General features: G+C 36.7%; 1 protein-coding gene across 1 annotated transcript; it reads left to right on the forward strand.

Moving 5' to 3' along the window:
• On the forward strand, positions 1-26,413 carry LOC104597226 (regulatory-associated protein of TOR 1). The gene is made up of 23 exons (XM_010258669.3): positions 1-643; positions 8,968-9,070; positions 12,111-12,193; positions 12,287-12,445; positions 12,538-12,654; positions 12,775-12,935; positions 13,532-13,686; positions 13,802-13,946; positions 14,026-14,104; positions 14,235-14,336; positions 14,968-15,051; positions 15,165-15,275; positions 17,260-17,613; positions 17,696-17,888; positions 20,531-21,151; positions 21,453-21,782; positions 21,920-22,043; positions 22,651-22,775; positions 22,879-23,024; positions 23,128-23,229; positions 23,566-23,651; positions 24,371-24,446; positions 25,587-26,413. The coding sequence occupies exons 1-23, from the start codon at positions 350-352 to the stop codon at positions 25,923-25,925; spliced, it is 4,089 nt and encodes a 1,362-aa protein (XP_010256971.1). The 5' UTR covers positions 1-349; the 3' UTR covers positions 25,926-26,413.
• The last annotated feature ends 1,548 nt before the right edge of the window (positions 26,414-27,961 follow it).

Raw genomic sequence — 27,961 nt, forward strand, 5'->3', positions numbered from 1 at the left:
GGGAAAATATCGAAAGTCTTTTTTGTCCCTCTTTGTTCTGCCGCCATTCTTATTAACCTTCTCCTTGTCGAGTTAGGGTTTCTAGGGTTTTCAGAGACAGGTAGTAGTTCCACAGATCTTAGGTTTCGCGCAAAAGCTGGATTCTCTATCTTTTTCTTGGAGTATATCTATGCGCCGCTGGTTCAGCGGCTTCGTTGATTAAGTGTCGTTTCTTTGATGAGCATTCAGCTCCTATCATACAGAGTGAGGTTTACGGGGTTCTGGTCTTGTACTGTGGTTATTTTTCTAACTAACTTATGATGGTCTTGACGGTACAATTAGGGCGGGGGTGATTGTTTATTAGATTTGAATGGCATTGGGAGATCTGATGGCATCTCGATTCTCACAATCCTCCGTCGCTGTTTCGAATCATTTTGATGATTTTTCGAGTCATGAAGATGGGGATATTGTTGCACAGAGGAGGGATTCGGAGGCTGGTAGCAGTACAAGTAGCAATGCTGCAGGAACGACGAAGACGACAAGCATGGCATATTTGCCGCAGACTGTTGTGTTATGCGAGCTTCGGCATGAAGCGTTTGAAGATTGCCTTCCGTCTGGTCCATCTGAGAATGGATTGGTCTCGAAGTGGAGACCTAAGGACCGGGTAAGCTCTGCTTTCTGTCTCTGCCTTTCCCCCACCCTTCTGTGTTTGGTTTTTATTTTGCCGCTGTACCGTCATAGGTGACATTTTTAGTTTGGTGGATTGTTTAACTAATACTCTTGATTTGTGAATTTATTACTTTGTTCCCGTTATTAAATACGTGCTTGTATTGATAATTAAACATGGTAGTTGCCATTAGCTTTTGCCAAGCGTAACAGATAGGTGAAGTAAGACCTATTTTTGTTGGAGAATGTAGACTAAAATAAAAAAATGGCTTGGTTTGGTTGGAGGCAATAAGGCAATATTATGTTATGCTGATTTTCTTTTTCGGGGTGCGTTTCCAAGTTATAGCTTCCTCACCATAATACACCATAAGGTGAATCTTGTAGGATGCTAGGCCATTTGGTTATGGTGAAGATGCCAAAGTACTAAGCTATTCCTGTTTCTTACGGGTATTATGACATATCAATCATTGATTCACAACAAACCTTTCGTTAATGAGGAAGCACATTAATTTCGCAAATCAAGCAAGGTGCCGCCACTTGATATGGAAAGATGCAAACTACTAAATATTGTACTTTTCCTTTGCCTGGGACAATGTTTTCAAGGTGCTAAGGTGAGGCTGGCTACTGGGGGGGGGGCGCCTTATTGCCTATAGATGATGAAACTTTTTTAAATGAAAAAAACATGAATCTTAGGGTAATTCCCTAGGTTCCATAGCAACCAACAACCATATTTCACTAATAATTATTGATAATCTTCATAAAAAAGTATAAACTTCATATTAAACTTTAGAACATAGAAAATCAACATATTCATGAGAGGAAAACTCAAAAGAAAAGAAAATCCAGAAAATATAGGGACTGAGCCCCTATTTTTGTCATAGGAAAAGAAGAAAAGAATGAGTGGAAGGGGATGAAGAAGATGTGATGATTAAAATGAAGAATGCATTGACTGGGAAAAATTTTAAGTTCTTTCTTGCTTATTGGTTTGTAGCTTGAAGTCTTTGAGGGTTCAAGATAGCGCAGACCAACATGTGTGTTGCTTTAACCCTAACAAATAAGAAAATAATAAAAAGAAACTAAAACATAAACCCACAAAATGAATATTTTAGTTTAATAATGTCTATTTTATTATTATAATTATAATCCCAAAAAAGAAAGAACACAAGAGTATTTCATAGCACCATGTACTACAAAATAAGCACTCGCTTAAGTGAGGCAACCCTCCATGAGCGCCTTATTGCCTTGACAACAATGGCCTGGGAAAGTTAATAATTAATGCTGGATATTTCTCAGTTGATCAGCCTTCCAGTAATGCCTGTATTATAAATTTCCTTTTCTAACTATTAGATGCTTGCTTTTCCTTGATGCAAAACAATGGGTATTGATTAAAAGAAATCTAGATGAGGTTAGTTAAGAAATATAATAGAAATTTTAGTATAATCCTATGAAATCTAGATGGCATATGATAAAAAATCTATAACATCATTGAAGAATCCACCTTGTCGAACCCCCAGATGTCATGCTGTTAATGGCTTTTGCAGTTTTGCTTGATTGTCAAGAGCCAATATTAATTTGAGATCCTTGATGCAAGGACATAGAAACAGTGATCTACCAATTTTCTGCTTACATTAGGCTTAGGGTATGAATTTAATCTACACAAATTCCTTAATATTCTATGTGCTAGCCTTGGATGTTCTTTGACATGTTAATTTGCCTCTTCCCCTCTCTCTCACCCTTACTCCCCCTCTTTTTATATTTACAGATTTCAGCTTATTCTTTCTTTTTTTTTTGATCATTTCTGCTTATTCTTTCTTCTTTTATTCTTTTCTTTTTATATTTGTGATCAATCACTCCTTTTATATTTACAAATTTCAGCTTATTCTTTCTTCTTCTATTCTTTTCTTTTTATCTTTATGATCAATTATTAAAATCTTGACTCTTATATTTTAACTGTGTTTTTATGTCTTCTTTTTTATCAGAAACGATACTCCCCTTTTTATGTCTTGTCCACATAACCATGACCTTTTCCTTGTACAACTTGGTATAATAGGCTGTATTTATAACTCTGTCTCCATGTTAAAGTGAAGTACAATATTTTACTGTAGAAGAGGCAGAAACATAACTGAAACATTGCAGATTGAAAAAATTTCTGCCCCTTTTATGGTGAAACAAGTAGGACTATAACTGAAATCTGGAAACAAAAGAAAAATGATTTTCCAGGCCTTGGCACTAAACTTGTCAAAATTTCTTGCTCATTCAGCTTCCAGTATGCATTCCCTGAATCTTATCTTCTAAGGCTTGATGAGTTTAATTACTGATAAAAGGTTTGATGAGTTTAAAGCCTCATACTTGTGCAGATTCTGACATTTTTATAACAATCAAAAAATGATTGTGAAATTCATACTAGTAACCATGTAACATAGGGATCCAGGGACCCTACTTTTTTATCCTCTTGCAAAGAGGAAATTTTGTCTGTAAGATCTTGATGATCCTGGTCTCATAGTTTTTCCTGGTCTCTTCATAGTTATTGCTTGTGACTTGTAGTTCTAAGAATATTTACAGAAATGATGTGGACCTTCCTCTTCTGTTACCCCAGATTTTTGGAATGAATTGAAAATTTAGGTTGACAGTTCCTTCTGTTAGGTAGAAAGAAACTATGTGTTTTACTTCTCCTGCCCTCCCTCAAAATACTTATAAAAAAATGGATAAAGAAGGGAAAAAAGAGAAGGAAAATAGGACAAAGAAGATTTGAATAAGCCCACCTATTTTCATTGTTGAAAGGATGATTACCCAGTTTTGATGGAGAGGAGAACTTTTTGAATGGTTTTAGTAGAGAGACTTTAAATGAATGATGAAAGGGAGGCTACAGATCTAGACTACTGGTTTTACTTGAACATGTTGGGTTCCATTCTGCTTTCCAACATTAGAATATGAAAAATTCTTTTTTTTTATGGTAAAAATAGAATTTCATTAAAAGAAAAAAAAAGAGATACATCCTGATAGGTGATAAGCAATGTTTTGAAAATAGTAATTGTATCGTAAATTGTAAAGGGGTTTGAATCGAATTGTATTGTGAATCATATTGTAAATCATAGGGTTTTTTCTGATTTTTCTGAAAGTTGTCAAAAACCTATAAAAAATACCTGAACATCTCAAAAAATCGAGGAACACTGATTTTGCACCAACTTTCAGCTTATAGACATCATATAAGTAGGTAATATTGGTGACAATTACACTTCATTCTTACCATAGCAATAGTCATAATTCAATTTATCCTATGGTATAACTAAGGACCATTTTTCTTTGGTTATCTGTATCCCCCAAGACTTTTAAAGAGAAAAAACCATAATGTTCTCTTTCTATTGCTTCAGTTGTTAAAGTCAAACATGCTTCATAAAAAATATTAAAATAAGACTACTAGGTTGCATAGAGCCTACAAAGATCCAAGAGCAAAATAATTCAAATTTTAAACTGCACATTTCAGTACAATAGTGAGACACTACAAATAAACATTATATATGACTAAAGTAATTAAATTCTAAAGTCTAACTAAGATATCGTGATTCATGTACATATTTTAATTTTAAAGTCTAAAATCTCTAAACACATCAGGTGTTCTGTTTTCACGGAGAAAAAATATGTGGCAAAGCCCTCATTTTGCATTAAGAAAAGGAGGAAAATGATAGGGCATTGCCCCTGTTTTGTGTCAAAACCGATGGAAAAGAATGGGGAGGGGTGCTTGTTTTGCATCAAGAGAAAAGAGGGGGAAAATAGTAGTGCACGGCCCATGTTTTTTTATTTTTTATTGGAAGTGATAATTTTCATTAAAATAGCAGTTAAATACAATAGTATCAACCACTCAGAGCATGAGTATTGACCCCATACAAATCTCAAATCTTACAATACAATCCAATACAAGCTTTCCCTGAGAGTCCCCTGCTTTCCCAAATTGTCAGCCACAGAATTGGCTGATCTCCTTACCCATTTGAAAATTACTTCCACTTCCCTTGCTAGGCAAAGTATTTCCCTCATCTGTTGTCTAAGGGTCCATACACCCAAGCTTTTTGTCTGGAGCCATCCTATTAGAAGTTTAGAGTCTCCCTCTACCTCAGGGTTTTGATTTCCCCATTGCTTGGCCAATCTCATACCTTGAAGTAGAGACATAACTTCAGCCCTTAAGGAATCTCCCACGCCTATTGGGCCAGAATAAAGTGCTTGCATCCTGCCCTACCCATCCCTGAAAACTCTCCCAACTCCAGAGAGCCCCCAGGTTTCCTAATGAGCTTCCAGCGAAATTCAATTTACTCTTTGTTGTGCTGCAGGTGTCCAAAGGGGCTGACCACACACTTTGTGCAGCTGCAGAGTTAGCCACTACTGACCATCCCCTTAGGATATCCACAGTTGAGAAACTTTTGAACGTTTCAGTTGCTTTCAGCCAATGTATGACCCTAACAACTATGGAGTTGATGACTTGCTCCTTGGTTCTTTTCACTCCTTGGAAATATCCTTTTATTCCTCTCTTCCCATAAGGACCAAAGGTAGCAGCTCTTGTTGCCCTCCACATTATTCTACCCCTTTTCTTTGGTAATGTGAAAACTCGGATAAAAAAGAATTGCCACATTTGGAGGAGTCCACCTGCAACCAAATGGAGAAGAAGACCAAATCCACACAAAAGATGCAAGAGGACAGGATAGTAAAAGATGTCTAAGTGCCTCTTCACAGCCCAAGCACAGGCAACAAACATGCGGGGAGTGAACCCAAACATCTCCAAAGGTTGGTAACATACTTCGAAAGGATCTCCAATCTCAAAGTGAACTGGAACAAAAGTTGTGTAGCAGGGATTAATAAAGAGAGAGGGGAAGTAGAAAACCTTGCTAGGATGCTGGGATGCAAGGTAGGGGATTGGCCACTATAGTACTTGAGCTACCTTTGGGAGGGAACCCAAATTCCTATCCCCTCATGAAAAGATGGTTTGCATCTGCTTTCTTAGGTATCAAGGCTATAAAAGTTGCATTTTCCCCTGAGTTGAATTTATCCCTTTCAAAGAATTCCTCAAACACTTCCACCAAATCAGCACCTACAAGTTTACAACCTCCCAGCAATCCTGAAAACCATCCGGGCCTGGGGCTTTGGACCTCTCCATAGAAAAGACTGCTTCCTTAATCTCCTGAATGCCAAAATTCTTGTCCAAGGCTTCCATCAAATCCCTAGAGCTTCTCCTCCAAGCAAAGTTTTCTAGAGATTCTCTAGGTCTCCGCTGTCCAGCAAAGATACCTTTGAAATGATCCACAAAGGCTTGTGCAATATCTTCCGGACCTCATCCCTTGTTAGCGATTGCTCATTCCATTCTAGCTGAGAGATGGTATTCCTTCTTTTCCTTCCATTTGCTACCAAGTGGAAAAAGCTTGTGTTACCATCATCTTCCCTTTACCACTGGCATCTAGATTTCTGTCTCAATTTATTTCCTCTTTGTTTTTGGAGCTCTTCCAACTCTTGCTTTAACCTCCACCTTTCAGCTGTCCCTTACACCCTTATTGTTCTATCCCCTTCAAGCCCACCTAACTCCTCAATTCTATGTGAAATGTAAGCCATTTTTTCTTCTAGAAACCCAAACACCTCCTTATTCCCCTCTTTGATTCTGCTTTTCATGAGGGGAGAGTACCCAAAGGTAGTAAAAGATGGGAAAGAGACCTTGTTTTTGTATAAAAAAGAATAGGAAAATATGGGAAAGAGACCTTATTTTACATTAAAAAAAGAGGGAAAAAAATAGTAGGGCAGAGCCCTGTTTTTGTGTTGAAAACGATGGAAAAAAACAGGGAAAGCCTTCATTTTGCATCAAAACAAGAGGGTGAGAATAGCTGGGCGGAGCCCCTGTTTTCTTGTGATAAAACAATGGAGAAAAGTGGTATTTTACATTAAATAATAGGAGTTTTTTGAGAAAAAAGTAAAGAAACAGGGGAAAATGAAGTGTGGAGCCCCTGTTTTTGGCATCTAAAGAAGAGTGCAAAATAATAGGGCAGAGACCTGTTTTGTGTAAAAAAATAGAAAAAAATAGGGCAGAGCACATGTTCTTGCATTAAAAATTTAAAAGAAGAGGGTTTCATTAAAACCACTCTTTAAATAATCGTATGAATTGCATATAAATCGCGATTTGAGATTCAAATCTATGATTTATACATAAATCATACAATTTTTGCAAAAAAATGATTTATATGTATGATTCGATATGAATCGTATGATTTGAATCATAAATTGTACAATTTTAACAACATTACTGATAGAGGAATCACCACATACAAGAAAACAACTGAAAATTGTTAAACTTATCATACAAGATTTTCCAAATTACACAATTGAAACCCCATTACTTCCCCAAGTTTATCCCCAATATCCTTCTTAGTGACTTGTTTAAATTCTGGTAGTATGAACATCCAGCAGAGTTGCTAATTGCTACCACTATCCTGTCTACTGGCCAAGCTTTGTCCTAAAAAAATCTTCTATTTTTATCCTTCCAAGTATTCCAAGTTTCCAACATATTGCAAAATGAATGCAATTCCAAATAATTTTTGCTTTTCTGCATCCACTTATCTTCGGCCATGAGGAGAAAATTTCTGCGGGTGATCTTGGATGAAAATCTCTTACCCCAAACATGGCTGTGAACAGTTTCCATATAAAACCAGCAAACTTGCATGAAAAAAACAAATGGCAAATGTTTTCCTCCTGCACTCTACTGAGATGGCACATATTTTTTTGAAGATAAATAAAGAAAAAAATTTATTAGGGAAAAGTAGAAAAAGATTACAAGGGGTGATTAGATATCACCCAAACCCATAAAATACCCTAACCACCTCTAATTACAATCCTTATCATAAACCAGAACTCAGAAAACCCTAAAAACCACTGAACCCGAGGCAAAAAGTGCAACCAAAACTTCCCTTGTCCTTTCCTCCCATCATCCCAAGCCCAAACTAGAACTGCCCCAAGATAGCACATTTTAGCCAAGTTAAGTCCTCTTGATTTCAGGTGGTCCACTGTTAAAATACTGTCCATTGCCACAAGCCACACAAAGTTTTCAACCCTAGAGGGAACTAGGTTTCCCCAAACACCTCCAACTTTGTCTGAACTTTTGCTGTCCCTACAAAGAACAATGTAGTATGATTTCACAGAGAATTTCCCATTTGGGCATTCTTTCCATCTTAATTCATTCCTCGACTGATCTGAAATTTTCACCTTCTCTAATTTTTTCCAGCAAAGCAATGCTCCCCCCTTCTTGCTCCCTCCCCTACTGAAAAACTTGTTACCTAAAGTCCCGATTGAACTTCATAATCCCTTTCCAGAATCAAACCCATAAGATGATCTCACCTCCCCTGATTCCCACCCAAATCTTACTACCCCATATTTTTCCAGCCACCACTTTCCTCCGTAATGAATTTCCTTCCTCCCTATACCAAATCTCCATCGCCACTTTCCAGTCAAGGCCCTATTAAAAACCCTCACCCTTCTAATATCCAGCCCACCCCTTTTCTTTGGTCTACATTCTTTTTCCCATTTTACCAAGTGAAGCTTCTTACCCCTTCCCATAAGAAATCCCTTTGAAACATCTCCATTCTTTCAGCTACTTTTGGTGGTATCTTTAATAAAGACATATAATAAGTTGGTAAGCTTGAGAGTACACTTTTGAGTTTATGCTTTTAAGAACCGCATTTGTTTCAAAGCAATATCAGAGTCTATAAGTATGAAGTAAGGTTCAGTTTGGGAAGAGTACAAATACTAGGTTTAGAAGTATCATATACATGGTTTTGCATTGAACATATTTCTATTTGCAATCTGCCCAGACTGAGCCTATGCAATTATAGATTCGTAGAAATTCTGTTGGCAAGTGGTGCTTGGTGTTCTAGTTTTTACTCTTTACTGCATTCCAATGATTGATCTAGAGTTCTAGACACAACTGATTTTAGTTGGACCTCTTGAGTTCCCTTCTGCTATCTAACTGTTAGTATATCAAAGTAAATTCTAGTATCTAGTTTATTCCATTTATTAGTTTAAGCTTTTAAGAACCATTTATTTCAAAACAATTTCAGTCTATGAGTATGAAGAAAACAATTATAGTTTTTAGTCTTCACTTCATTCCAATGATAAACAAACGTTGTTGTAAGGCTTGATTGGTGCTTTTTTCTTTTCTCCTCATATTGTTGTCTGTATTGATGTTTTTATTCTTCTTTTATTATTCTCTGGTTGTCCATATATTCATTCCTTTGGTATTTATATTCTGTTTGGCATCCATGTTAATTTGACAGTTTTGACGCTTAATGTCTAGTGCAGATGAAGACTGGGTGTGTAGCACTTGTCTTGTGTTTAAACATTAGCGTTGATCCACCTGATGTAATTAAAATCTCTCCTTGTGCAAGAATGGAATGCTGGATAGGTAAAGTGATCAAGCACTGCCAAATTGTTTTTATCTGATCACGTATTAAATTTTCCTCTGTTTCATTACTGATTTGTTTTGGTCAGCAAGAAAAGATTATTATATTAAGAGACAAAAGAGTTTTGTACAATAAGAGGCTTGACTGCCAACCAAGAGACAAAAATTACAGTTCTGTTTTCTTACCGATAAAAAAATTTCTTCGGTTTCACCTGTATCTGCTACTACTACAAGGTCCATTAGTCAGGTAAATTGATCTTACTTGGCACTTCTAACACTGTAAATGGTTGATTGTCAGCATGATATGCATTCTTGCCAAGAAACAAAGGAGGTGACAACAATGAGTTGTCCTACTTGGCCGTTTCTGCATTGTTGGATCTATAAATTTTACTCTGTTAACAAGATTGTCTTAGTTGTCTTAGTAGGTTGCTGCTAGTGTTTCCAATCCTGGTAGGAATTTAATTCTTTGCCTAGCCAATGGAAGAAGAGTACTAGAAAGAAACCCTAAATAGGTGTTTTGGAAGAATTTCATGTTGAGGTCCACATGTCTAAGGGTCTGTTTGGTTCGTAGTCGGAATCGGAATCGAAATCCTCTGGAATCGGAACCGGAGTGGTCCATTCCCATAGTCTGTTTGGTTCAGACAGGAATGGGAATTAAAATCAGCAGGAATGGGATTTCATTCCCAAGGGAGGGGCAGGGAATGGCCACTCCTTCAAATGGGGGAATGCCATTCCAGCAGGAATGGGAATGGGATTCCGATTCCACCCAACCGAACAGTGGGAATTGGAATAACCCATTCCGATTCTGAATCCGATTCCAGATCCTTATTCCTGCAAACCAAACGGACCCTAAGTTGTCAGTAGAATTGTCAACAGAACTGGAAAAGACTATGATGAGCTCTTTATGGGATTCTAGGGGTTCTCTATTACACTATGTTTGCCAAGAAAACAAGAGAACAGAAAAAAAAATTTCTTTATGAGCCAACTTGGGTCAATCTTTCTTTGTTTCACTGTCCATTGTTTTCTTTCTCTATCTTTTAGGAGAGAATGCAAAGGAGGCAATGTTTTAACAACCAACCCAGAGGATGAACCATTTTATCCTCTAGGTCGTGGGTCAGTGGTTCAACCGGCCAAGTTGGATAGCTCAGACCATGACACACCATCATGCGTATATGTAGGGCTGTAAATGGACTGGATATTGTTCCAATCCAATCTGGTCCAGCATGAGTCCATTGTAGATGGACCAGGTCCAATCCAATCTGATGAATACATTGGACCATTCTGGATTGGTCCAATTCAATGTCTGGACCATCCAGTGAGTTGGCATGCCTAGGCGCACAGGCGAGGCACATTTTAGGGTATGTGCCTCACCTAGGTCCTAGGTGCATTTTATATTTATGTATTTTAATTTTAGATAGTATTTTTTTAAAACAGTTTATATTTTTTATTAATATTATGTTTAGTATTTTTTTTGCATTTTTTGAATTTTCTGGCATTTATTTTGATTTTTAGCATTTTTTTTATATTTGTGCACCTTGCTTCAAAAAGGCGTGTGCCTTGCCTTGTGCCTGTGCCTTTTTTCCGCCTTGCACTTTTAAAACACTGGGACCTTCCAAACTGTTCAAATTGGTTTTAATTTAGATTGAGTCCAACCCAAACCTGGTCCATTGACACCTGTACTCTTATCTTATGTCAATGGACCGGACATTGGTTTAATCTGACCCAGTCCAATGTAAATCCATTACAAGTTGACCAGGTCCAATCCAATCCAATATAATACTTTTGACCATTAATTCTGGTCTGGTCCAATTCAGTGTGTCTTATTGGTCTGTCCATCTGTTCAAATTGATTTTGATTCGGATGGGTCCAACCCAGGTCCATTGACACCCCTACGTGTGTGTGTGTGTGTGTATTCATAAATAAAAACTAAAAATTGAGATTTGAGGCCAAAAGTTTTTTTTTTTTTGGCAGAAGTAATGGAGCAAGGCACATTGGGAGTTGGGATGCATATATCACAAAATGTTACCCAAAATAAAAAAACACCCTAATCAGCTTACCGGTTGCAAAGTTACGTCCTTTGGAAGTTTGCATATTAATTGTAACTTGTAAACCATGATGACCCAACAACTGGGTCAAGTGGGTCAACCGTCAACTGCTCTGGTCGGACGAGTTTTGTTGAAGTAATTGGTTTTTCAACTATTGGTGGGTTTGAGGTTGATCTAAACCAGAATTGTGGCCCTGACGTTTTTACTGGTCTGACTGGCTGGATCAACAACGGTCTGCAAACACTGAAAAGAAGTGAAAGAGAAAATATACCCCTTATTTTATGTCAACTATGTTTCTTCTTTTGGTTCCCTTTGTCAGCCAAAAGTAAGGAAGGTCACTTCCTTTTGGATTTTCTTTTCCTACATTCCATTTTCTTTGCAACCAAAGCCTTATGGACTGCCTTGTGAAGTTGAAAGAGGTGTGTAAGCTGGAAGAGGAGGGCATGTTAGGAGTAGCATAAAGAACTAAATTATTATGGGCCTGTTTGATAACAGCTGAAGTGGCTTAAATGAATGGCTTACTGTGGTTAGCCGCACATTTTTGCATTTCACCATCGATCATCTGTAATTTCCTTTGTTAGATTGAGTCCTCAAATCTTTTGTTACTACCTCAGGTGGTTATTTATTTTACATTCCCAGTCATGTTTTCTTAATCTATTTGAAAGAAAATTTAAGGAACATGGGATTTTAGTTATTGGTTCAAGTTCCAGTAATTACATGGATTGCAAACCTTTTTTTGTTATGTATTTATGTTTGCTGGATATTCTTAGGTTTCTTTAAGAGACATGTTCAATATGTTGAAATTGTAGCTTTTATTTGATTTATGTTGGATGGTTCCATGATTTATTTTAATTAGAATACACTTAAAAGAATATTTAATTTGGATTGGTTGTTACAAATTACCAAATGATTTTTCCATGCCTTTTTATGCTTGCTTTTTTCCCCATTTCTTGATAAGAAACAGCAATCATTCTCATTTTTTTTTCATTGGTTGGCAGATCCGTTTTCTATGGCAGCTCCAAAAGCATTGGAAATGATTGGAAAAACTTTGCATGCTCAATATGAAAGATGGCAGCCTAGAGTACGAGAGTATCTGCATTTTGTACTAGTTTGAGGTTTTAGTTCATAATGGTGCTTTTATAATTTATTAAATGATCTCTTGTGTTGTGATTAGGCTCGCCCCAAGCTTCAACTTGATCCTACTGTGGATGAAGTAAAGAAACTTTGTAATACCTGTCGCAAAAATGCCAAATCTGAGAGAGTGCTCTTTCATTACAATGGGCATGGAGTGCCAAAACCAACTGCTAATGGTGAAATTTGGCTGTTTAATAAGGTAAAAATCTTCTTAGTTCTTTCCATACTATTTTCATGCACTTGCTAGGGTGCTGTTTTTTCCTGGTTCTAACTACAGTGCACCTTGTGTAGAGTTACACACAGTACATTCCTCTGCCAATCAGTGACCTTGATTCCTGGCTCAAAACACCCTCTATATATGTTTTTGATTGCTCTGCCGCAGGCATGGTTGTTAATGCCTTCATAGAGGTTAGCAACACTCTCTTTAGTTCACTCACTGAAAAGGTTGTCTTAACTTGCATATTTATGAAGTTTTCTTGCAACATTGTTATTCTGTCTGTTCTAATATTATCTATTACCTCTGGTTAGCTCCTAAAAGAAAGTAATTCTTCTGGTCCCGGATCTTCAGCAAAGGATTGCATTCTTCTTGCGGCCTGTGAAGCACATGAGACTCTTCCGCAGAGTGCTGAATTTCCTGCTGATGTGTTCACATCCTGCCTCACAACACCAATCAAGATGGCACTAAGATGGTAAAGTCCATCTATATTTTTTCTTTAGCAATTTTTTTGATAATTTGTTCTTTAGTAATTTTAATTATTCCTCTGTACTTTCTCTTGGGATGGACATTTAAGTTGTGAGCATATGCAATTCTCTCTCTCTCTCTCTCCCCAATAGTATTTTGAAGTGCCCTTCTAAGTGAAAGGGATGTTAGGTTCGTACAGTCTTAGAAATGTTCTTGGAGCACTTCTGTATGATCATAACTCTATGTGGGATGACATTTATGTATTTTGAACAAATGGGTCCTGAATACATTGATATAGATATTCTATATGGTGTAAGCACTCTTGTATAATAATCATTTTATGATGGGTAAACAATTGAACACTGTATTTGACAAATCTTTGCAAAATAGCCTATATATTTTGTATCATCCAAATGAGCTTTTAAATGTTCTGCTCTACGTTTAATTTGAATCCTCTGCTCTCTTTCTTGGTTGTTTCCTGTATACTTTAAGCAGTTGTTATTGGTACATCTGGTGATTGTATCCTTTGCTTGCATTGATGTTTGTATATTGGTTTAGTCATAGTGTTTTGTTTGAACTTTCATTTTCATGCATTTTTCCCAGGTTTTGCACACGTTCATTACTTCATGATTCCTTTGATCACTCCCTCATTGACAAAATTCCTGGCCGCCAAAATGATCGAAAAACACTTCTGGGGGAGCTCAACTGGATTTTTACTGCAGTGACTGACACAATTGCTTGGAATGTCCTTCCTCATGGTGATGAACTGTTGAAAAAATTTGCTTTGTATTTATGCTTTCTTTAAATTTGCTTTTCCTTTTTTACCCCTTTTTGTGGTTTATCCTAGTCAACACTGAACTTGGCCTTGTGCAGAACATTTCCAGAGGTTGTTCAGGCAAGACCTGCTGGTTGCAAGTCTGTTCCGGAATTTTTTACTTGCTGAGCGAATAATGCGATCTGCAAATTGTTCACCAATTTCATATCCAATGTTGCCTCCAACTCATCAGCATCATATGTGGTATTTATCTCCAGATGCATCTTAATGGTACTGTTTCTATAAAAAATTTTCCATCTCATTTATATCATGTTTGGTACAGGGATGCTTGGGACATGGCTGCTGAAATTTGCCTTTCTCAGCTTCATATGTTGGTTGATGAACCCAATGCAGAGTTCCAGGTGTCTCCATGGTTTAAATTTTTGATTATCAGAATTGCATATTTTGTAGAACGATAGTTTATAGTTATATGTTGTGCTTTTCATTTTCCGTTTCCAATAAGAACTTGATTGTTTCTGGTTTGACATACAGCCAAGTCCATTTTTCACGGAGCAGCTAACAGCTTTTGAGGTATGGCTTGACCATGGGTCTGAACACAAAAAACCACCAGAACAGTTGCCCATTGTTCTTCAGGTGAGGCGCCTTCTAGGTCTCTTTCAAGATGATTGTTATCAATTATATATATATATCCATGTAAAAGCTGTATGATATATTTTCAAGCATGCCAATTGGTCAATAACTTTCAGTTTTAGTTATCTACATTGTTGGAGGAAATATAGTGTAGTTTCTATATGCATTTCTTAGAAGAGTCTGTAATACATTGAGTGTCACGCTGTGGAGATGTGTGACGAATGACATTGTTAGTATTGCCCTTGTAATGGGGTTTGAATCCCCCCTTCCAAACAAGGTTCTCTCAACCTCAACCCTAGCAGGAAAACTGGCAATGGTTATTTGGGTACCCTGCTGAATGTTCTATCCAAGCTAAGCACCAATCTCTAATTTGATGCCTGCATTTATGGACCATTTGTTCCAGGGCATGTTAGTGTTGGTGCCTAATGCTTATTAGTGCATGATTGTTTTGGTCCCTTCCTAGTTAGGTTTTACATTTTCACTTTCCATTATTAAATGTCATTCACTGTCATACCGTCTTGAGTTAAAGGCTTTTGGGTATTTCTTTTTTCTTTTTATTCTTCATTTAAGATGATTCTCATGGTCTTCCTTTTTTTTTCTTTTATACTAAAGTATTGATCCATTTTCTTCTCAGGTTTTGCTTAGTCAATGTCATCGATTTCGTGCATTGGTTCTTCTTGGAAGATTTCTTGACATGGGCCCTTGGGCTGTTGATCTGGTAATGTTTTGTCTCTTATGTTTGCCCCTATACACTATTCTATTGTCAGTATATTACTTGTTGCAAAGCATATTTGCTTCTTACTAATTTACAAGTTACTGATTTGCTTGCAGGCTTTGTCTGTTGGGATATTTCCCTATGTACTCAAGTTGCTGCAAACAACAGCAATGGAATTGAGACAGATTCTTGTATTCATATGGACAAAGATCCTTGCACTTGATAAGGTAAATCATTCATACATTTTGCATTTTTTCATGAATTATATTTTGTAATTTCTTGATAACATTTTAAATTCAGCATCTTCCTTGATAACTAAGAAATATAGAGAAGAAGCCAATTAATTTTAACTTGTTATTCTGATAAGTGTGTGGTTATATGTTGCTAACTGTTCATGTTATTAATCTGTGTGAAAAGAATAGGATTTAGTACAAAGTGAAAGATGTCCCTAACACTCCTCAAGGTTTAGGCCAGCAATTGTTGCCTAAGAATAATTCCAGTCCTTTACGTTCATGTACTCAATCTTTTTTGATTAGTAATTCCTTGGTTCAACTGGTTTCTGCTCACTCCTTGTCTGGTCAATGCATCTGCCATGCTGCTTGCTGATCTCTGAGACCATGAGAAAGTTCTACTTAATTGAGTTAATTCCCTAGCCAGATTTCACCCCTCATTATGTGTCTGTATTGCCATGTTCCAGGCCCATCTGGTATTGGAGGGGTGTTTAGGGACAGTGAAGGCCACATCATTGGTCTTTATTCAGGCCTGATTGGCCCATCTGGTATTGGAGGGGTGTTTAGGGACAGTGAAGGCCAGATCATTGGTCTTTATTCAGGCCTGATTGGAATGGGTTACTCCCTAAGGGCTGAGGTTATGGGCCTTATGGCGGTTATAGAAGGTCTGTAAAAGGCAAAAGATCTGAATGTCAGAAAGCTGATTGTAGAAGGTGATTGAAAACTGGTTTTAGATTGGCTGCAAAAGGCTGATAAAGGATTCTGGATTTTTAATAACGAAAAAAAGAGATTCAAGTGGATGATTCAAGATATGAAAGTGCAGTTCAGTTGGGTTAAAAGGGCAGCAAATAGTTTTGCTGATGTTTTAACAAAACAAGGGGTGGGGAGGAATCAGTTGTTTTGGTCTCAGGCCGCTCAGCTGTAACAGTGTTGTTGTTTGTGGATAGTTAAGATGGTTTACCTCTCCCTATCTTGTAATTCTTAATATTTCTAATGAAATTCTGTTATTGATCGAAAAAAGAAAAACAATTCAGTTCTTGTTGATCCTTGGTGAAGTTCCTGAGAAGATGGCCATTATATCATCATGAATATCCCTGTACAATCCCTGTACACTCCAAATTGAGTGACACAAAATTAGTAATTGGGTGGTTGAAAGAACCGGGGACAATGGCTTGGTTTTATAGGGGAGCCTTGAGGACATTCAAATGGCTAACCACAAATATCAAAGTCAGATTTCAATGGTAATGAAGATTGGCAAATGGGATGACAGATTGTCTAGCTAAACTAGGGGTGCATAGGAACTGGCTTTTTTGGGCTTAGTTTTTATATTTTTAGGTTGTTTAGAGGCTGTACCTCGTGCCTCTTTGTGGGAAGCAATCACTGTGTGTTCATTATTGATCCTTATTAAAATTCTATATCCTTATTAAAATTCTATTACTTGTAAAAAAAACTAAACTATTGAAGTTTAGTTTTATAAAGTCCAATATTGGAGCAGATCAAGTGATGCCTGCTTTAGCAGTTGAATGCAACATACTACCTTCCCCTAAGGATATTTATCTGTAGAGAAAGACTAAAAGGCTTGGAGATTTATCCAATGATCTACCTCTTCTGAGATACTTTCAACCACATCTTCTTTGGTGTTGGTTACTTGAATATTCTGGCATTTATCTCTTCCCAAACTAACCAGTAACCATAAGATTGCTGTCCTTGTGCACATTGACATAACCTTCCCTCTCTTCTTTTTGAAGAGAGTTAGTGAGTTTCTTTTACCTACTCTAGAACTACTTTAGGATACTTTGTTCTTATAAAAAAAGGAACTACTTTAGGATATAAAATCTACTATATCGGAATTATTTGTATCTTTTTCATTTATCTTCCTTTTTCTACAACAATGTTCTTTTGTTGCTTTTTAGTTGTCTTGGCTACACAAGTATTTTCTAAAACAATAACCATTTAATTTTTCTTTGTTGTGGAATATTAGTCTTGTCAGGTTGATCTTGTGAAGGATGGGGGCCACATATATTTTATCAGGTTTCTTGATAGCATGGAAGCCTATCCAGAACAACGGGCAATGGCTGCATTTGTTTTGGCTGTCATTGTTGATGGGCACAGACGGGGACAAGAAGCCTGTATTAAGGCTGATTTGATTCATATCTGCCTGAAACATCTCCAACTTGCAATTCCCCATGATGCACAGACCGAGCCATTACTTCTTCAATGGCTATGTCTTTGTCTAGGGAAGCTGTGGGAGGATTTTCCAGAGGCGCAGATAGTAGGTTTGCAGGCAGATGCACCTGCAACATGTATACCTCTTCTGTCAGAGCCCCAACCTGAGGTATTGCTTTTGTTTTAATTCCTTTACTCCTTCAGGTGTCCAGCCAAACATTGTGCCTTTAACATGAGCTACCATGTTTCAGGTTCGGGCTTCGGCTGTTTTTGCTTTGGGCACTCTTCTTGATGTTGGTTCTGAGTTGTTCAGAGATGGGGTTGGAGGTGACGAAGAGTGTGATGATGATGAAAAAGTTAGGGCCGAGATTAATATCGTTAAAAGTCTTCTATTGAATGTTGTTTCAGATGGAAGCCCACTGGTCAGAGTGGAAGTTGCTGTAGGTATGTAATCAGACCTCCGACTTTCTATTTGGTTCTCTTCAATATGATGTGGAACATGTAATGAGACCTCTGACTTTGCAAACCATTTCCCTGATTGCACATACACCCAAAGAAAGAAAAGAAATGCATCCAAATCATAAATATTGGAGTACATTTGCCATTTGATTTTTATTTTGCCTTCTGAATAATAAGTTAACACAGTCTTCCTTTCTTTGTAAAGAAACTGATGTTTTGTGTTTGCTCATTGTTTTTCTGTTCCTGTATGGTTCAGAATTTTTATGTTTTCTCGTTTTCTTATGAAAAGAGGATGATACCTGTTGTAGTTATGGTAGGCATATATCAGTTACACTGTTGCTGGTCCAACTTCTTTATCTTTAGCATAGGAATGGTGGATTTAATTATTTCTTTGAAATCATGGTCAAGAATGTTATTCTTTGAAAATTCAAGTGGTGCTCTATAAAATTCTAGAGTAGCATTGAAACTGTGGGTCAAGGCTTAGGATTTTGAAAGAAAACAAAATTTTTTGATAGTGTAGAAGATAATTTCACCTCCCAAGACCCCAAATAGCTGAGACCAACATTGAGCAATGACCTCTTTTTTAAAGAAGAAAATTTCATTAAAAACGGTGATAAGACATCACTGAAAAGAGAAAATGAATGACTACCACCCTCCTAACTCAGAACAATCACAATCAATCTACACAAAAATCAACCTCCCAACATTAATATCTATTAAAGAAACCTCCATACCAGTATTTCGTGCTACATAAAATCAGCCGATATCAACTCACCCAAAACACCAAACCAATTTAATTCAATCTCAACATTTCTGCAAACCTTTATCTACCTTTTCCATTCTCCCCCTCTACGTTTCCACTTCAGCATGACCCTCCACACACATCCCTTAGTCTCCTAATCTCACCCCTTTCTAGACATGCCCTCTTTTCCTACTCTCTAACCATGCAGCTTCCTTTTTCATCCTAAATAATCTGCAATTATGTTTTGATCCTTCTCTTCTGTGCACTTCCTTTCTCTTTCTCTTCCAATTTCTCAAAAGTTCTTGCTGCTTCTTTTCCTCCTATATAAAAGATACCAATTACCTTTCCCAACATCTATTTCTCTATCAAGCATCTTAATTCCATCTGTTTTTAATTTCCTCACTTCATCAATACACACCTTCCCACTCCTCCTAACTGAACATCATTGCTTACCAGAACATCCTGTCTTGTATGTAACAACAGCCTTCTCTTTCTGTTACATCTGTGTTTTGTTCTTATACCAGGGGAAGCCAAAATGAACAATGCATATCAAATTCCTATCATTTTGGTGAATAAGTTGGGTAAATCAGATCAATGAAAGAAACAGGCAAAATGAGATTCTAATAGAAAATATTTTGGGGTGTGGTTTTGTTTTTTTGGTTGATTTTCTTTGTTTGGGGAGATGAGTATGTGGGATCTGTTTCTTGTTTTCTCTTTTCTCTTGGGTGACTTCCGGTCACCTTCCTTGTATTTTTTTTTTATTTTTTATTTTAATAATTTTTTTACTACCCAAAAAAGATTGTAATAGAAAAGAAGGAAGAATGAGGCATAAGTCAGTGATAGGAAAAGGAGTCTAATTACGGTGCATTTTGAATTTTTTATGGCATGTTCCATCAAAATTTCAACCATTCACGTTAAAGACATCACATGGTCTACATACTTTTCATTGGTTCACATTTCACAGGTGTATTTTCATGTTTCACAAGGTATGCTTATCATTAAAGACTAGCAATGTTAAATATGTCACTATTATGTGTTGCTTTATCACTAGTTTGTCCACGTTTGAGTTATGTTGCAGCTATTTCCAAGAATGCATTATAGATTTTACCTAGGATAAAAGCTTTTATTGGCAGGTATTCTAAGTTTTTTTTTTTTTGTCAAAATTTGATTGGATTGTGAAACTTCACTGATATTCTGGTAATAGCTTTGGTTTCAAAATTAGATCAGAACTTAGTTCTACTTTGAAATCTAATGTGCTGTTGGTACTTTCCTGCAATAGTATAGCAATGCAGTTTTGCAGGTAGAAATTTCTCATGCATGATCTCTTCTGGCATTTAACAACATTCAATTTTTGTTTCCATGAGATAAAAAGGGAAAAAAAAAAGATCAAATGTGAGCAGTTTTGATGCACGTGTATTAAGGAATATGATCTGCCTGCACTTGCTACAAAATGATCACTAAACCTTATTTGCACGTACCTTTATTTTATGCTTAGTTTATATGTGGAACATCTCATTTTCCATCATGTGTTATGGATTCAAATTGGATGTACTAATATTGATTCACATTATGCATGAGTTATCCATTGATCTATTCTGATATATGATTTGTGTGAGGGTGGGCCTTGGTGTAATGGTTGGGTTGCACCATTGTGACCTAGGTGACTGGGGTTCAAATCATGGAAAGTTGGAAACAGCCTTTCTGTATGTGACAGGGGTAAGGCTGCATAAATCTGTCCCTCCCCAGACCCTGCATTGGCAGGATTCTCGTGCACTAGGCTGCCCTTTTTTATATGATTTGTGTGTATGCTTTCCCAGATGATGTATCATTCTGGGGATCTATTCTCTGTATCCTTGTTTTGACTGTTGAGTTTATTTTCTGACAGCTCTTGCACGCTTTGCCTTTGGTCACAATAAGCACCTGAAGTCAATTGCTGCAGCATACTGGAAGCCACAGTCTAACTCTCTGTTAAATTCCTTACCATCTTTGGCTAGTTTTAGAAGTCCAGGAAGCTGCTATACTAGTACAAGTCAATACATGCAGCATGGAAGTACTATTCCTTCCCAAATTGGTCCTGTGATGAGAGTTGGCAGTGACAGCACAGCTGTGGGTCGAGATGGTAGGGTTTCCACTAGCAGCCCTCTTTCTTCTTCAGGATTAATGCATGGGTCTCCGTTATCAGATGATTCATCTCACCATTCTGATTCTGGCATACTATTAAATGAAAATGCCAGTAATGGGGTAATTAAACATTCAAGGTCAAGATCACTTGACAGTGGAATATATTCACAATGTGTATTGTCTATGTGTACCCTTGCCAAGGATCCATCACCTCGGATTGCAGGTCTTGGTCGGCGGATACTCTCAATAATTGGTATTGAACAGGTTACAAAGCCATTACGCTTCAATAGCAGCAGTATTCGGCAAGGGGATTGTGTAAACACATCTCCAGCCCCTAACCTTGTTGGTCTGGCAAGATCATCTTCATGGTTTGACATGAATGCAGGTAAACTTTTATTTATTTTTTATATGGTATGGCTGGTATTATTAGTCTCTATTTTCATTTGTTGCCCATGTATGTTAATGCATCATGAATCTACAATGTGCCATTTATTATGATTTAATTTTGCAAGGCAATAGAACTTCTTTCTGATTGTGTTCCATTATTTTTTTAATACTCATACAAGTCCACAACCTGACCTCACTATGATTTTTCTCAAGGCATGTCCGATGCCAAAATTTTGTTTTACCTATCTTCCAATATGTTCTATACAATATGAATTCTTCTATTTGCTGCCTTCTGACAGGTCATTTACCTTTGACATTTCGAACTCCTCCTGTTAGTCCCCCTCGTCAGAATTATTTGACAGGAATACGAAGAGTTTGTTCTTTAGAGTTCAGGCCGAACCTGTTGAACTCTCCTGATTCAGGATTAGCTAATCCCCTTTTAGGTTCTGGTGGACCTTGTGGGGCTTCAGAGCGTAGTTTGCTTCCACAATCAACCATATATAATTGGAGTTGTGGTCATTTCTCAAGGCCACTCCTTACTGCAGCAGATGATAATGAAGGAATAATTGCTAGAAGAGAAGAGAAGGAAAAATCTTCTTTGGATGGCATAGCAAAATGCCAGCATTCTTGTGAGTTTTTTCCTTGTAATTTGATCAGCATGAGTCTTCAGTGTTCAACTTTATTTTTATCTGTAAACCTTTTTTTCATCTTTTTGTCTTTTTTGCTTGGGGAAGTATAGTGATCATGGGGCATCTTTGTTTCACAGCTGTAAGCAAGCTCCATAATCAAATTGCTAGTTGGGATACCAAATTTGAAATGGGTACAAAAACAACTCTTCTAGGACCTTTCTCTCCTATTGTAATTGCTGCAGATGAGAGTGAAAGAATCAGGTACAGAACTTTTCTTCTCTTTACTGCTAAAAGTTATTATTTATCATTACATTATCATCATCTTCATTATCATTGTTGTTGACGTTATAACTTTTGTCCTTAATGTTATTACTTTTATTTGTATGCCTGAATGCGCTTCCAGTGACTGCTTACTTGTACAGAGTTGTACATGGGTAAATATTCATGCATTGTGGGGCTTGTAGTTGGGTATGTACTTTATATATAATTTGTTTAGTCATGTTCTTGGCCATCATCATCACCATCCAAGTCTTATCCAAACTATATGGGGTCAGGTGCACGAATCCTTTTTTGCCATTCTGTTATGTATAAAGCTATATTTATTGTTAAATTATGAGTGGTTAAATCATAATTTGTTTACTCATGTTCCATAACGGAATTGTTTTTAATTCTGTTTATACTGAAAATGAGCATATTGTGTTGTGACCAGTCAAGATTCCAATGGGTTTCCTATGGAAGCCTAGAAACACTGATTGACTTAGTTAATCTACTTGATGAAATGTTGATGGGTTTGGTGTCTTCTTGATGCTGGTTTCTTTTTGTTTTTTAAGTTTTTATAACATTATCTGCATTTTTGGTTGCTTTTCAGGGTATGGAACTATGAGGAAGCGACTCTTCTCAATAGTTTTGACAATCATGATCTTCCTGAAAAAGGAATTTCAAAGTTGTGCCTTGTAAATGAGCTTGATGAGAGCCTGCTTCTTGTTGCTTCATGTAAGATTCGTAGCTGGTATGTTTGATAAGCAGTGTGGTGGTTGTAACTAGCCACTTCAGCAGAATTTAAAGATGGATCTAATGGTGTGCTTATTTAAAATAGGTGATGGAAATATTCGTATATGGAAAGGTTATACCGTAAAGGGTAAACAAAAGCTTGTAACAGCATTCTCTTCAATTCAAGGCCATAGGCCTGGAGTTCGTAGTGTCAATGCCGTTGTGGATTGGCAGCAGCAATCTGGATATTTGGTACATGTTCACTTCAAGACTGTTTTCTCGATCATTGTAACTAAAGGTTGATAGTTTTACATTTATTTTCTTTAATGTATTTCTTTTATGATATTGCAATCAGTATGCTTCTGGGGAGATATCATCCATCATGCTATGGGACCTGGATAAGGAACAGCTTATTAGTTCCATAACTTCATCATCAGAGAGCAGCATCTCAGCGTTGGTTAGATTTCTTTGTACTTTATTTACTGGTGAATATAGAACATAAATTTGAAAAACTACAAATTGGTGGTGTTTCTTTCTAGTGCTTCCTGAGGCACAATTATGAAAAACTATAAATTGGTTTCCTGAGGCATTTAAAGGCCAGGCATCTGTGTTCCACCATTTTATTCCAAGCCACCTTACTTCAGAGGCATATAGGACCATTGGATTCTTTAGCTTTGTTTGCCTTCTTTCTATAATTTTTAATTCATATTTTAGTATTATGTTTTCTCACATTGTTGTTATTGGTAATGATTATGATGTTTGATGCTTTTACTGAACATATTCCATTTTGCAGTCTGCCTCTCAAGTTCATGGGGGTCAGCTGGCGGCTGGGTTCGTTGATGGTTCTGTGAGACTATTTGACATCCGTACTCCTGAAATGTAAGTTTGCTTCTTTTTGCACGAAATTATCCTCTGAGAGTGCCAGCGTTGAACATTTTGTATGCAATCTGAAGTGTTTTACGTGAAACTCTCTCCTTGCCTTTTGCTTTGTACTATTCTTGTCATGTAGCATAATTTTGGGTAAATTACAGATTACCACTGTGCTTGGGGGTAGTGACACTTACCCCCAACTTTCACTTATGACAAAACCCCTAATATCCTTTCAAGATTCATATGGACTAGAGGATGGTATTTCAAAATGACAAAAATGAGTGGGGCTATATGGCAAATTACTTTATCTCTCTTTTTGGCCCACTTGAGGTCAGAAGAAAGAATTATAAGTAAAGGATTTATACAAATATGGAAGCAAGGGCATAAAATAGTCTCACAACTTAAAGAAAGGGTAGTTTCGAGATTTAGAAATGTTTAAAAAGCACATAACAGTCATATGAGAATCTTTTTCAAAGTTATCTGATGGAATGCTAACGGAGGGGCAAAGTGTTAGATGCTTAAAGTTCAGGGGGGTCTTTGTCACAAATGAATGTTTGGAGGTCCAAGTGTCACTTGCTCTAAAATACAACTTAAAGTGTTAGATACTTAAAGTTCATGGGGGTCTTTACCCTAAACTTTAGTTGGGCGATTCATTATCTTTATTTGTTCTCTTCCAATCTTAGTTTTCTGCTTATTAGCTCTACTTTGGTCTGTTTGTTAAATTATAGGCTTGTTTGTTCTACACGTCTGCACACTCAAAGAGTAGTGGGGATTGGCTTTCAACCTGGATTGGATCCAGCAAAGGTATGTTGCTTCAGTGCCTTAGTCAGGTTTCTAAGTAGGTGAAATTGTGTTTGATATGGTACCCAAATGTCTCATATACTATGAATACTATGAGAGTTACAGTGGCAACAGTTTTTGTAGTTCCCCTGCGTAATAATTCAGACATAAATCTCTGTTTCTGTTATTATTAACAATGTCGTTAGACTTGGACCAGACTGGATGGTTGAATGGTGAACTAGTGGTCCTGTGAGCTTTCTGACTACTAGATATTTGATGATTAACATTATCGATATTTAACATGTGGCCTCTGATGTTTTGGGTTGTATAACGGTCACAATGAGAGTGCTTTTATGGCAAGTACAGCACTAGAGATGGTTTGCAACAATGTATGTGCTTGGTTACTGAAGGATCCTGTATGTGCTTGTTTACTGAAGGATCCAAAATGATGGAAATATTTGTCCCAACGTTGTGGTAGGCTAGCCTTACTCAACATTATTTTGTAATGGTTGTGCAGGTCATTATAAATTAGTTACTTTCCGAACTAATAGTTTATAATTAAATTTGGTTTTTAATATTTTTAAAAGGTAATTTTATGTTAATAAAAACAATTGCTGAAAGTGACCAACCGAGGGCTGGCTTGTTGGTGTGTTAGCTGGTTTGTTCCAGCGTTGATGCAGAATCAAATCCCGCAACCAGCACTTTGGGGAAAAAGGGGTCAGGGGGAAGTTATTAATGGGTGCATAGCACCGAATACCAAAGAAAAAAAACAGTTTAAATTTATCGAAAAAAAACAATGCTGAAAGTGAAACATGAAGGCTCAGTTTGGAAAGATAACAAATGCAATGATCTACAGTGCAAGTATATAGAGTACAAGGTTTTGTATCCACATATTTGTATTTGTACTCTTTTCAAACTGAGCTGAAATGAAACGAAAAAGTATAATTATGTCCATAAATTATATGGAGAAAAACCAGTCACTATTCTACCATCTTTGTTTCTTTGAAAGGCATGTTCGTTGTACATGGTATTTTTAATGAATGAAAACAATTGAAGTCCCATGTATGTATGTATGACTCAGAACTGAGGTTTTGCTTCATATAGTAATAGATGTTATTTGCTTTAACCACCAACCTGAAGCCGTGGTTTTTCATATCTGTGCAGATTGTTAGTGCATCACAGGCTGGCGACATTCAGTTTCTGGATATTAGAAAGCACGATGACACATACCTCACAATTGATGCCCATAGGGGCTCGCTGACAGCCTTGGCTGTCCATCGCCATGCCCCTATAATAGCCAGTGGCTCAGCAAAGCAACTCATCAAGGTCTTTAGCCTTGGGGGTGCACAACTTGGTACTATCCGCTACCACCCTACTTTCATGGCCCAGAAGATTGGACCTGTAAGCTGCCTCACATTCCATCCCTACCGAGTCTTGCTTGCTGCTGGTGCCATGGATGCTTATGTCTCAATATATGTGGACGAGAACTCCCAAACAAGATAGAACATCATCCATTGCATTCACCTGCCTACGTTCCCTTGTCATTGAGGTGATATAGGCACTTGTACATGCATCACAATCTTGCTACTGCAGCTTTATTGGGAACAACATTTGGTCCTTCCCTTCCACATCCGAGGACATTGAACGAACGGGTGCATGTGTGAAAATTGTATGTTATATATTCATTAGCCTCCGCAACATGGGTCACGCATATCTGGAAACAGTATCATTACCTTGGGGGGGCTTTGGTCAATAATTGATTATATATAGGTGAAGGATGTAAATATGCTTCATTTCCTTTAGTTTTTTTTCCTGGTGTTCTTTTTTCTCCCATATCTTTGTTCAATTTGTAAAAGTGGGATACTTGATATTATTATCATTATTATAAATTAAACTGTTGCAGACTCTGGAAGTGGCGAGTTGGTCATTCACCCCGCAAAGATGCCGGGCTTCAAACCCCCCACTTCCCTGAGCTTGTAGTCTTCAATGAATCAATTTGCACCACTTGAGATTTATTAACAAATATTGTCAATGAATGAAACGATAGGATGAAATTTGAAATGCAAATGTCTGTACATGCACTCGTCCCAAACTGAGCCTTGGTGTGAGTTTTGTTGTCGATAAAAACCCGGGGATATTTTTTTTGTAACTTTTGTTTACTAAAACATTTTTAGGTGTTTGTTCAGAACTCGGATCGTATAAGGAACACAAAGGGGCTCGGATCTTCCACCCACAAGCTATTTCCACTTCTTTACTGACCGGGACATGCTATTGAGAATATTTCCCTTGTCATTCATGGAAATAGTATGTTCTGTAGGTAGAGATGTGGGTATTAGATCCAGAATGACAGTGAGAATCTAATTATTGGACCTGAGGAATGAGGTCAATTATGTACAAGTTGTCGACAAATCAGTTGGAGAGTCTATAAATGTTTATAATATGATACATACTTTGCATGGATGTACTGATACTTTGTTCTGAGACGAACTAAGAATGTTCTTTTGACTATCAAATATATTGAGTTCAAGGTATCGAAAATGTAATTCTAAGAGACAACGGGATGTGCTTTGGACATACATATAAATATTGTCAAAAAATTAGGACATGGAGGCTTTAGGAAATTTTAATATTTTTTTTTTTTTGAGAAAAAGTAAGGTAATTGTATTAATGCGTATAACTGCAACATATTACAGCCTTTGGCCACAAAACTCCATGAACAGCCAGCAACTATACAAAAATTCTAATAAATTACATTAAAGAAATCTTTTTTTTAATAAATGTGTTGTCTTGTATTATATTGATGCTAGCTCAATTGAAACTATTAATTAATAATTATAGAAATAAAAATTCATTTAAAAATTATATCAAATCCCATTATAGTGTACATATCATATTATATTATATACAATTCATAAATTTTATTTGCCAAACCAATTATTTGTTTTTGTTTTTTTTTTAAATTACCAAAAATTATGAATAATTTTTTGACATAAACTGTTGACGGTTCTTAGGGTTTGGTAGATCATTCATATATCCAGCTTATTGTTCTTTCCAACCATCGAAACCATTTAAGACAAGTTTTTTAATGATTTTTGGATATCTCTAATTTTTGAGATAAACTGTGGTTCTATCAATATAAGCAAAAGCATAGCAGAATAAATCAGTAAATCTCTGCATTTCAAACATCAATATATATATATCAAAGTTTTTTCAGCTAATTCTATGATTCTATCTACTTTTTGTAAAGGTCGAAAAGGCATTTATCAGTCAGCTAGGCCCATTTTTCTACTTATGAGCCTTTGATTTAATGAGAATATTATGCTTAAGTCAACTTTATTGATGAACATAAACTAATTAATTTTATATAAGCATATGTAATACATAATTAATATTATAAATAGATTAATTTGATATTTTGAGATCCAAATCTCATTTATCAATGGATCCGATAATTGGGTATCATTGATAGCTATAGCCGTTGTTTCTTTTTTTTGAAAATCGACCATAGGCAAGATTCATTGCTGCATATCCTCCACCAG

Source organism: Nelumbo nucifera, chromosome 2 (assembly GCF_055504915.1).
Source record: "Nelumbo nucifera cultivar China Antique chromosome 2, China Antique-T2T, whole genome shotgun sequence".
NCBI classification, from domain to species: domain Eukaryota; kingdom Viridiplantae; phylum Streptophyta; class Magnoliopsida; order Proteales; family Nelumbonaceae; genus Nelumbo; species Nelumbo nucifera.

Excerpts from the sequence above, each read along its gene's own strand:
- LOC104597226 (XM_010258669.3), top strand. The coding sequence starts at position 350 with ATGGCATTGGGAGATCTGATGGCATCTCGATTCTCACAATCCTCCGTC. Across the intron at positions 12,655-12,774 it reads TTGTTAATGCCTTCATAGAG|CTCCTAAAAGAAAGTAATTC; the intron begins GTTAGCAACACT and ends ACCTCTGGTTAG. Across the intron at positions 23,230-23,565 it reads AGAGCAGCATCTCAGCGTTG|TCTGCCTCTCAAGTTCATGG; the intron begins GTTAGATTTCTT and ends TCCATTTTGCAG.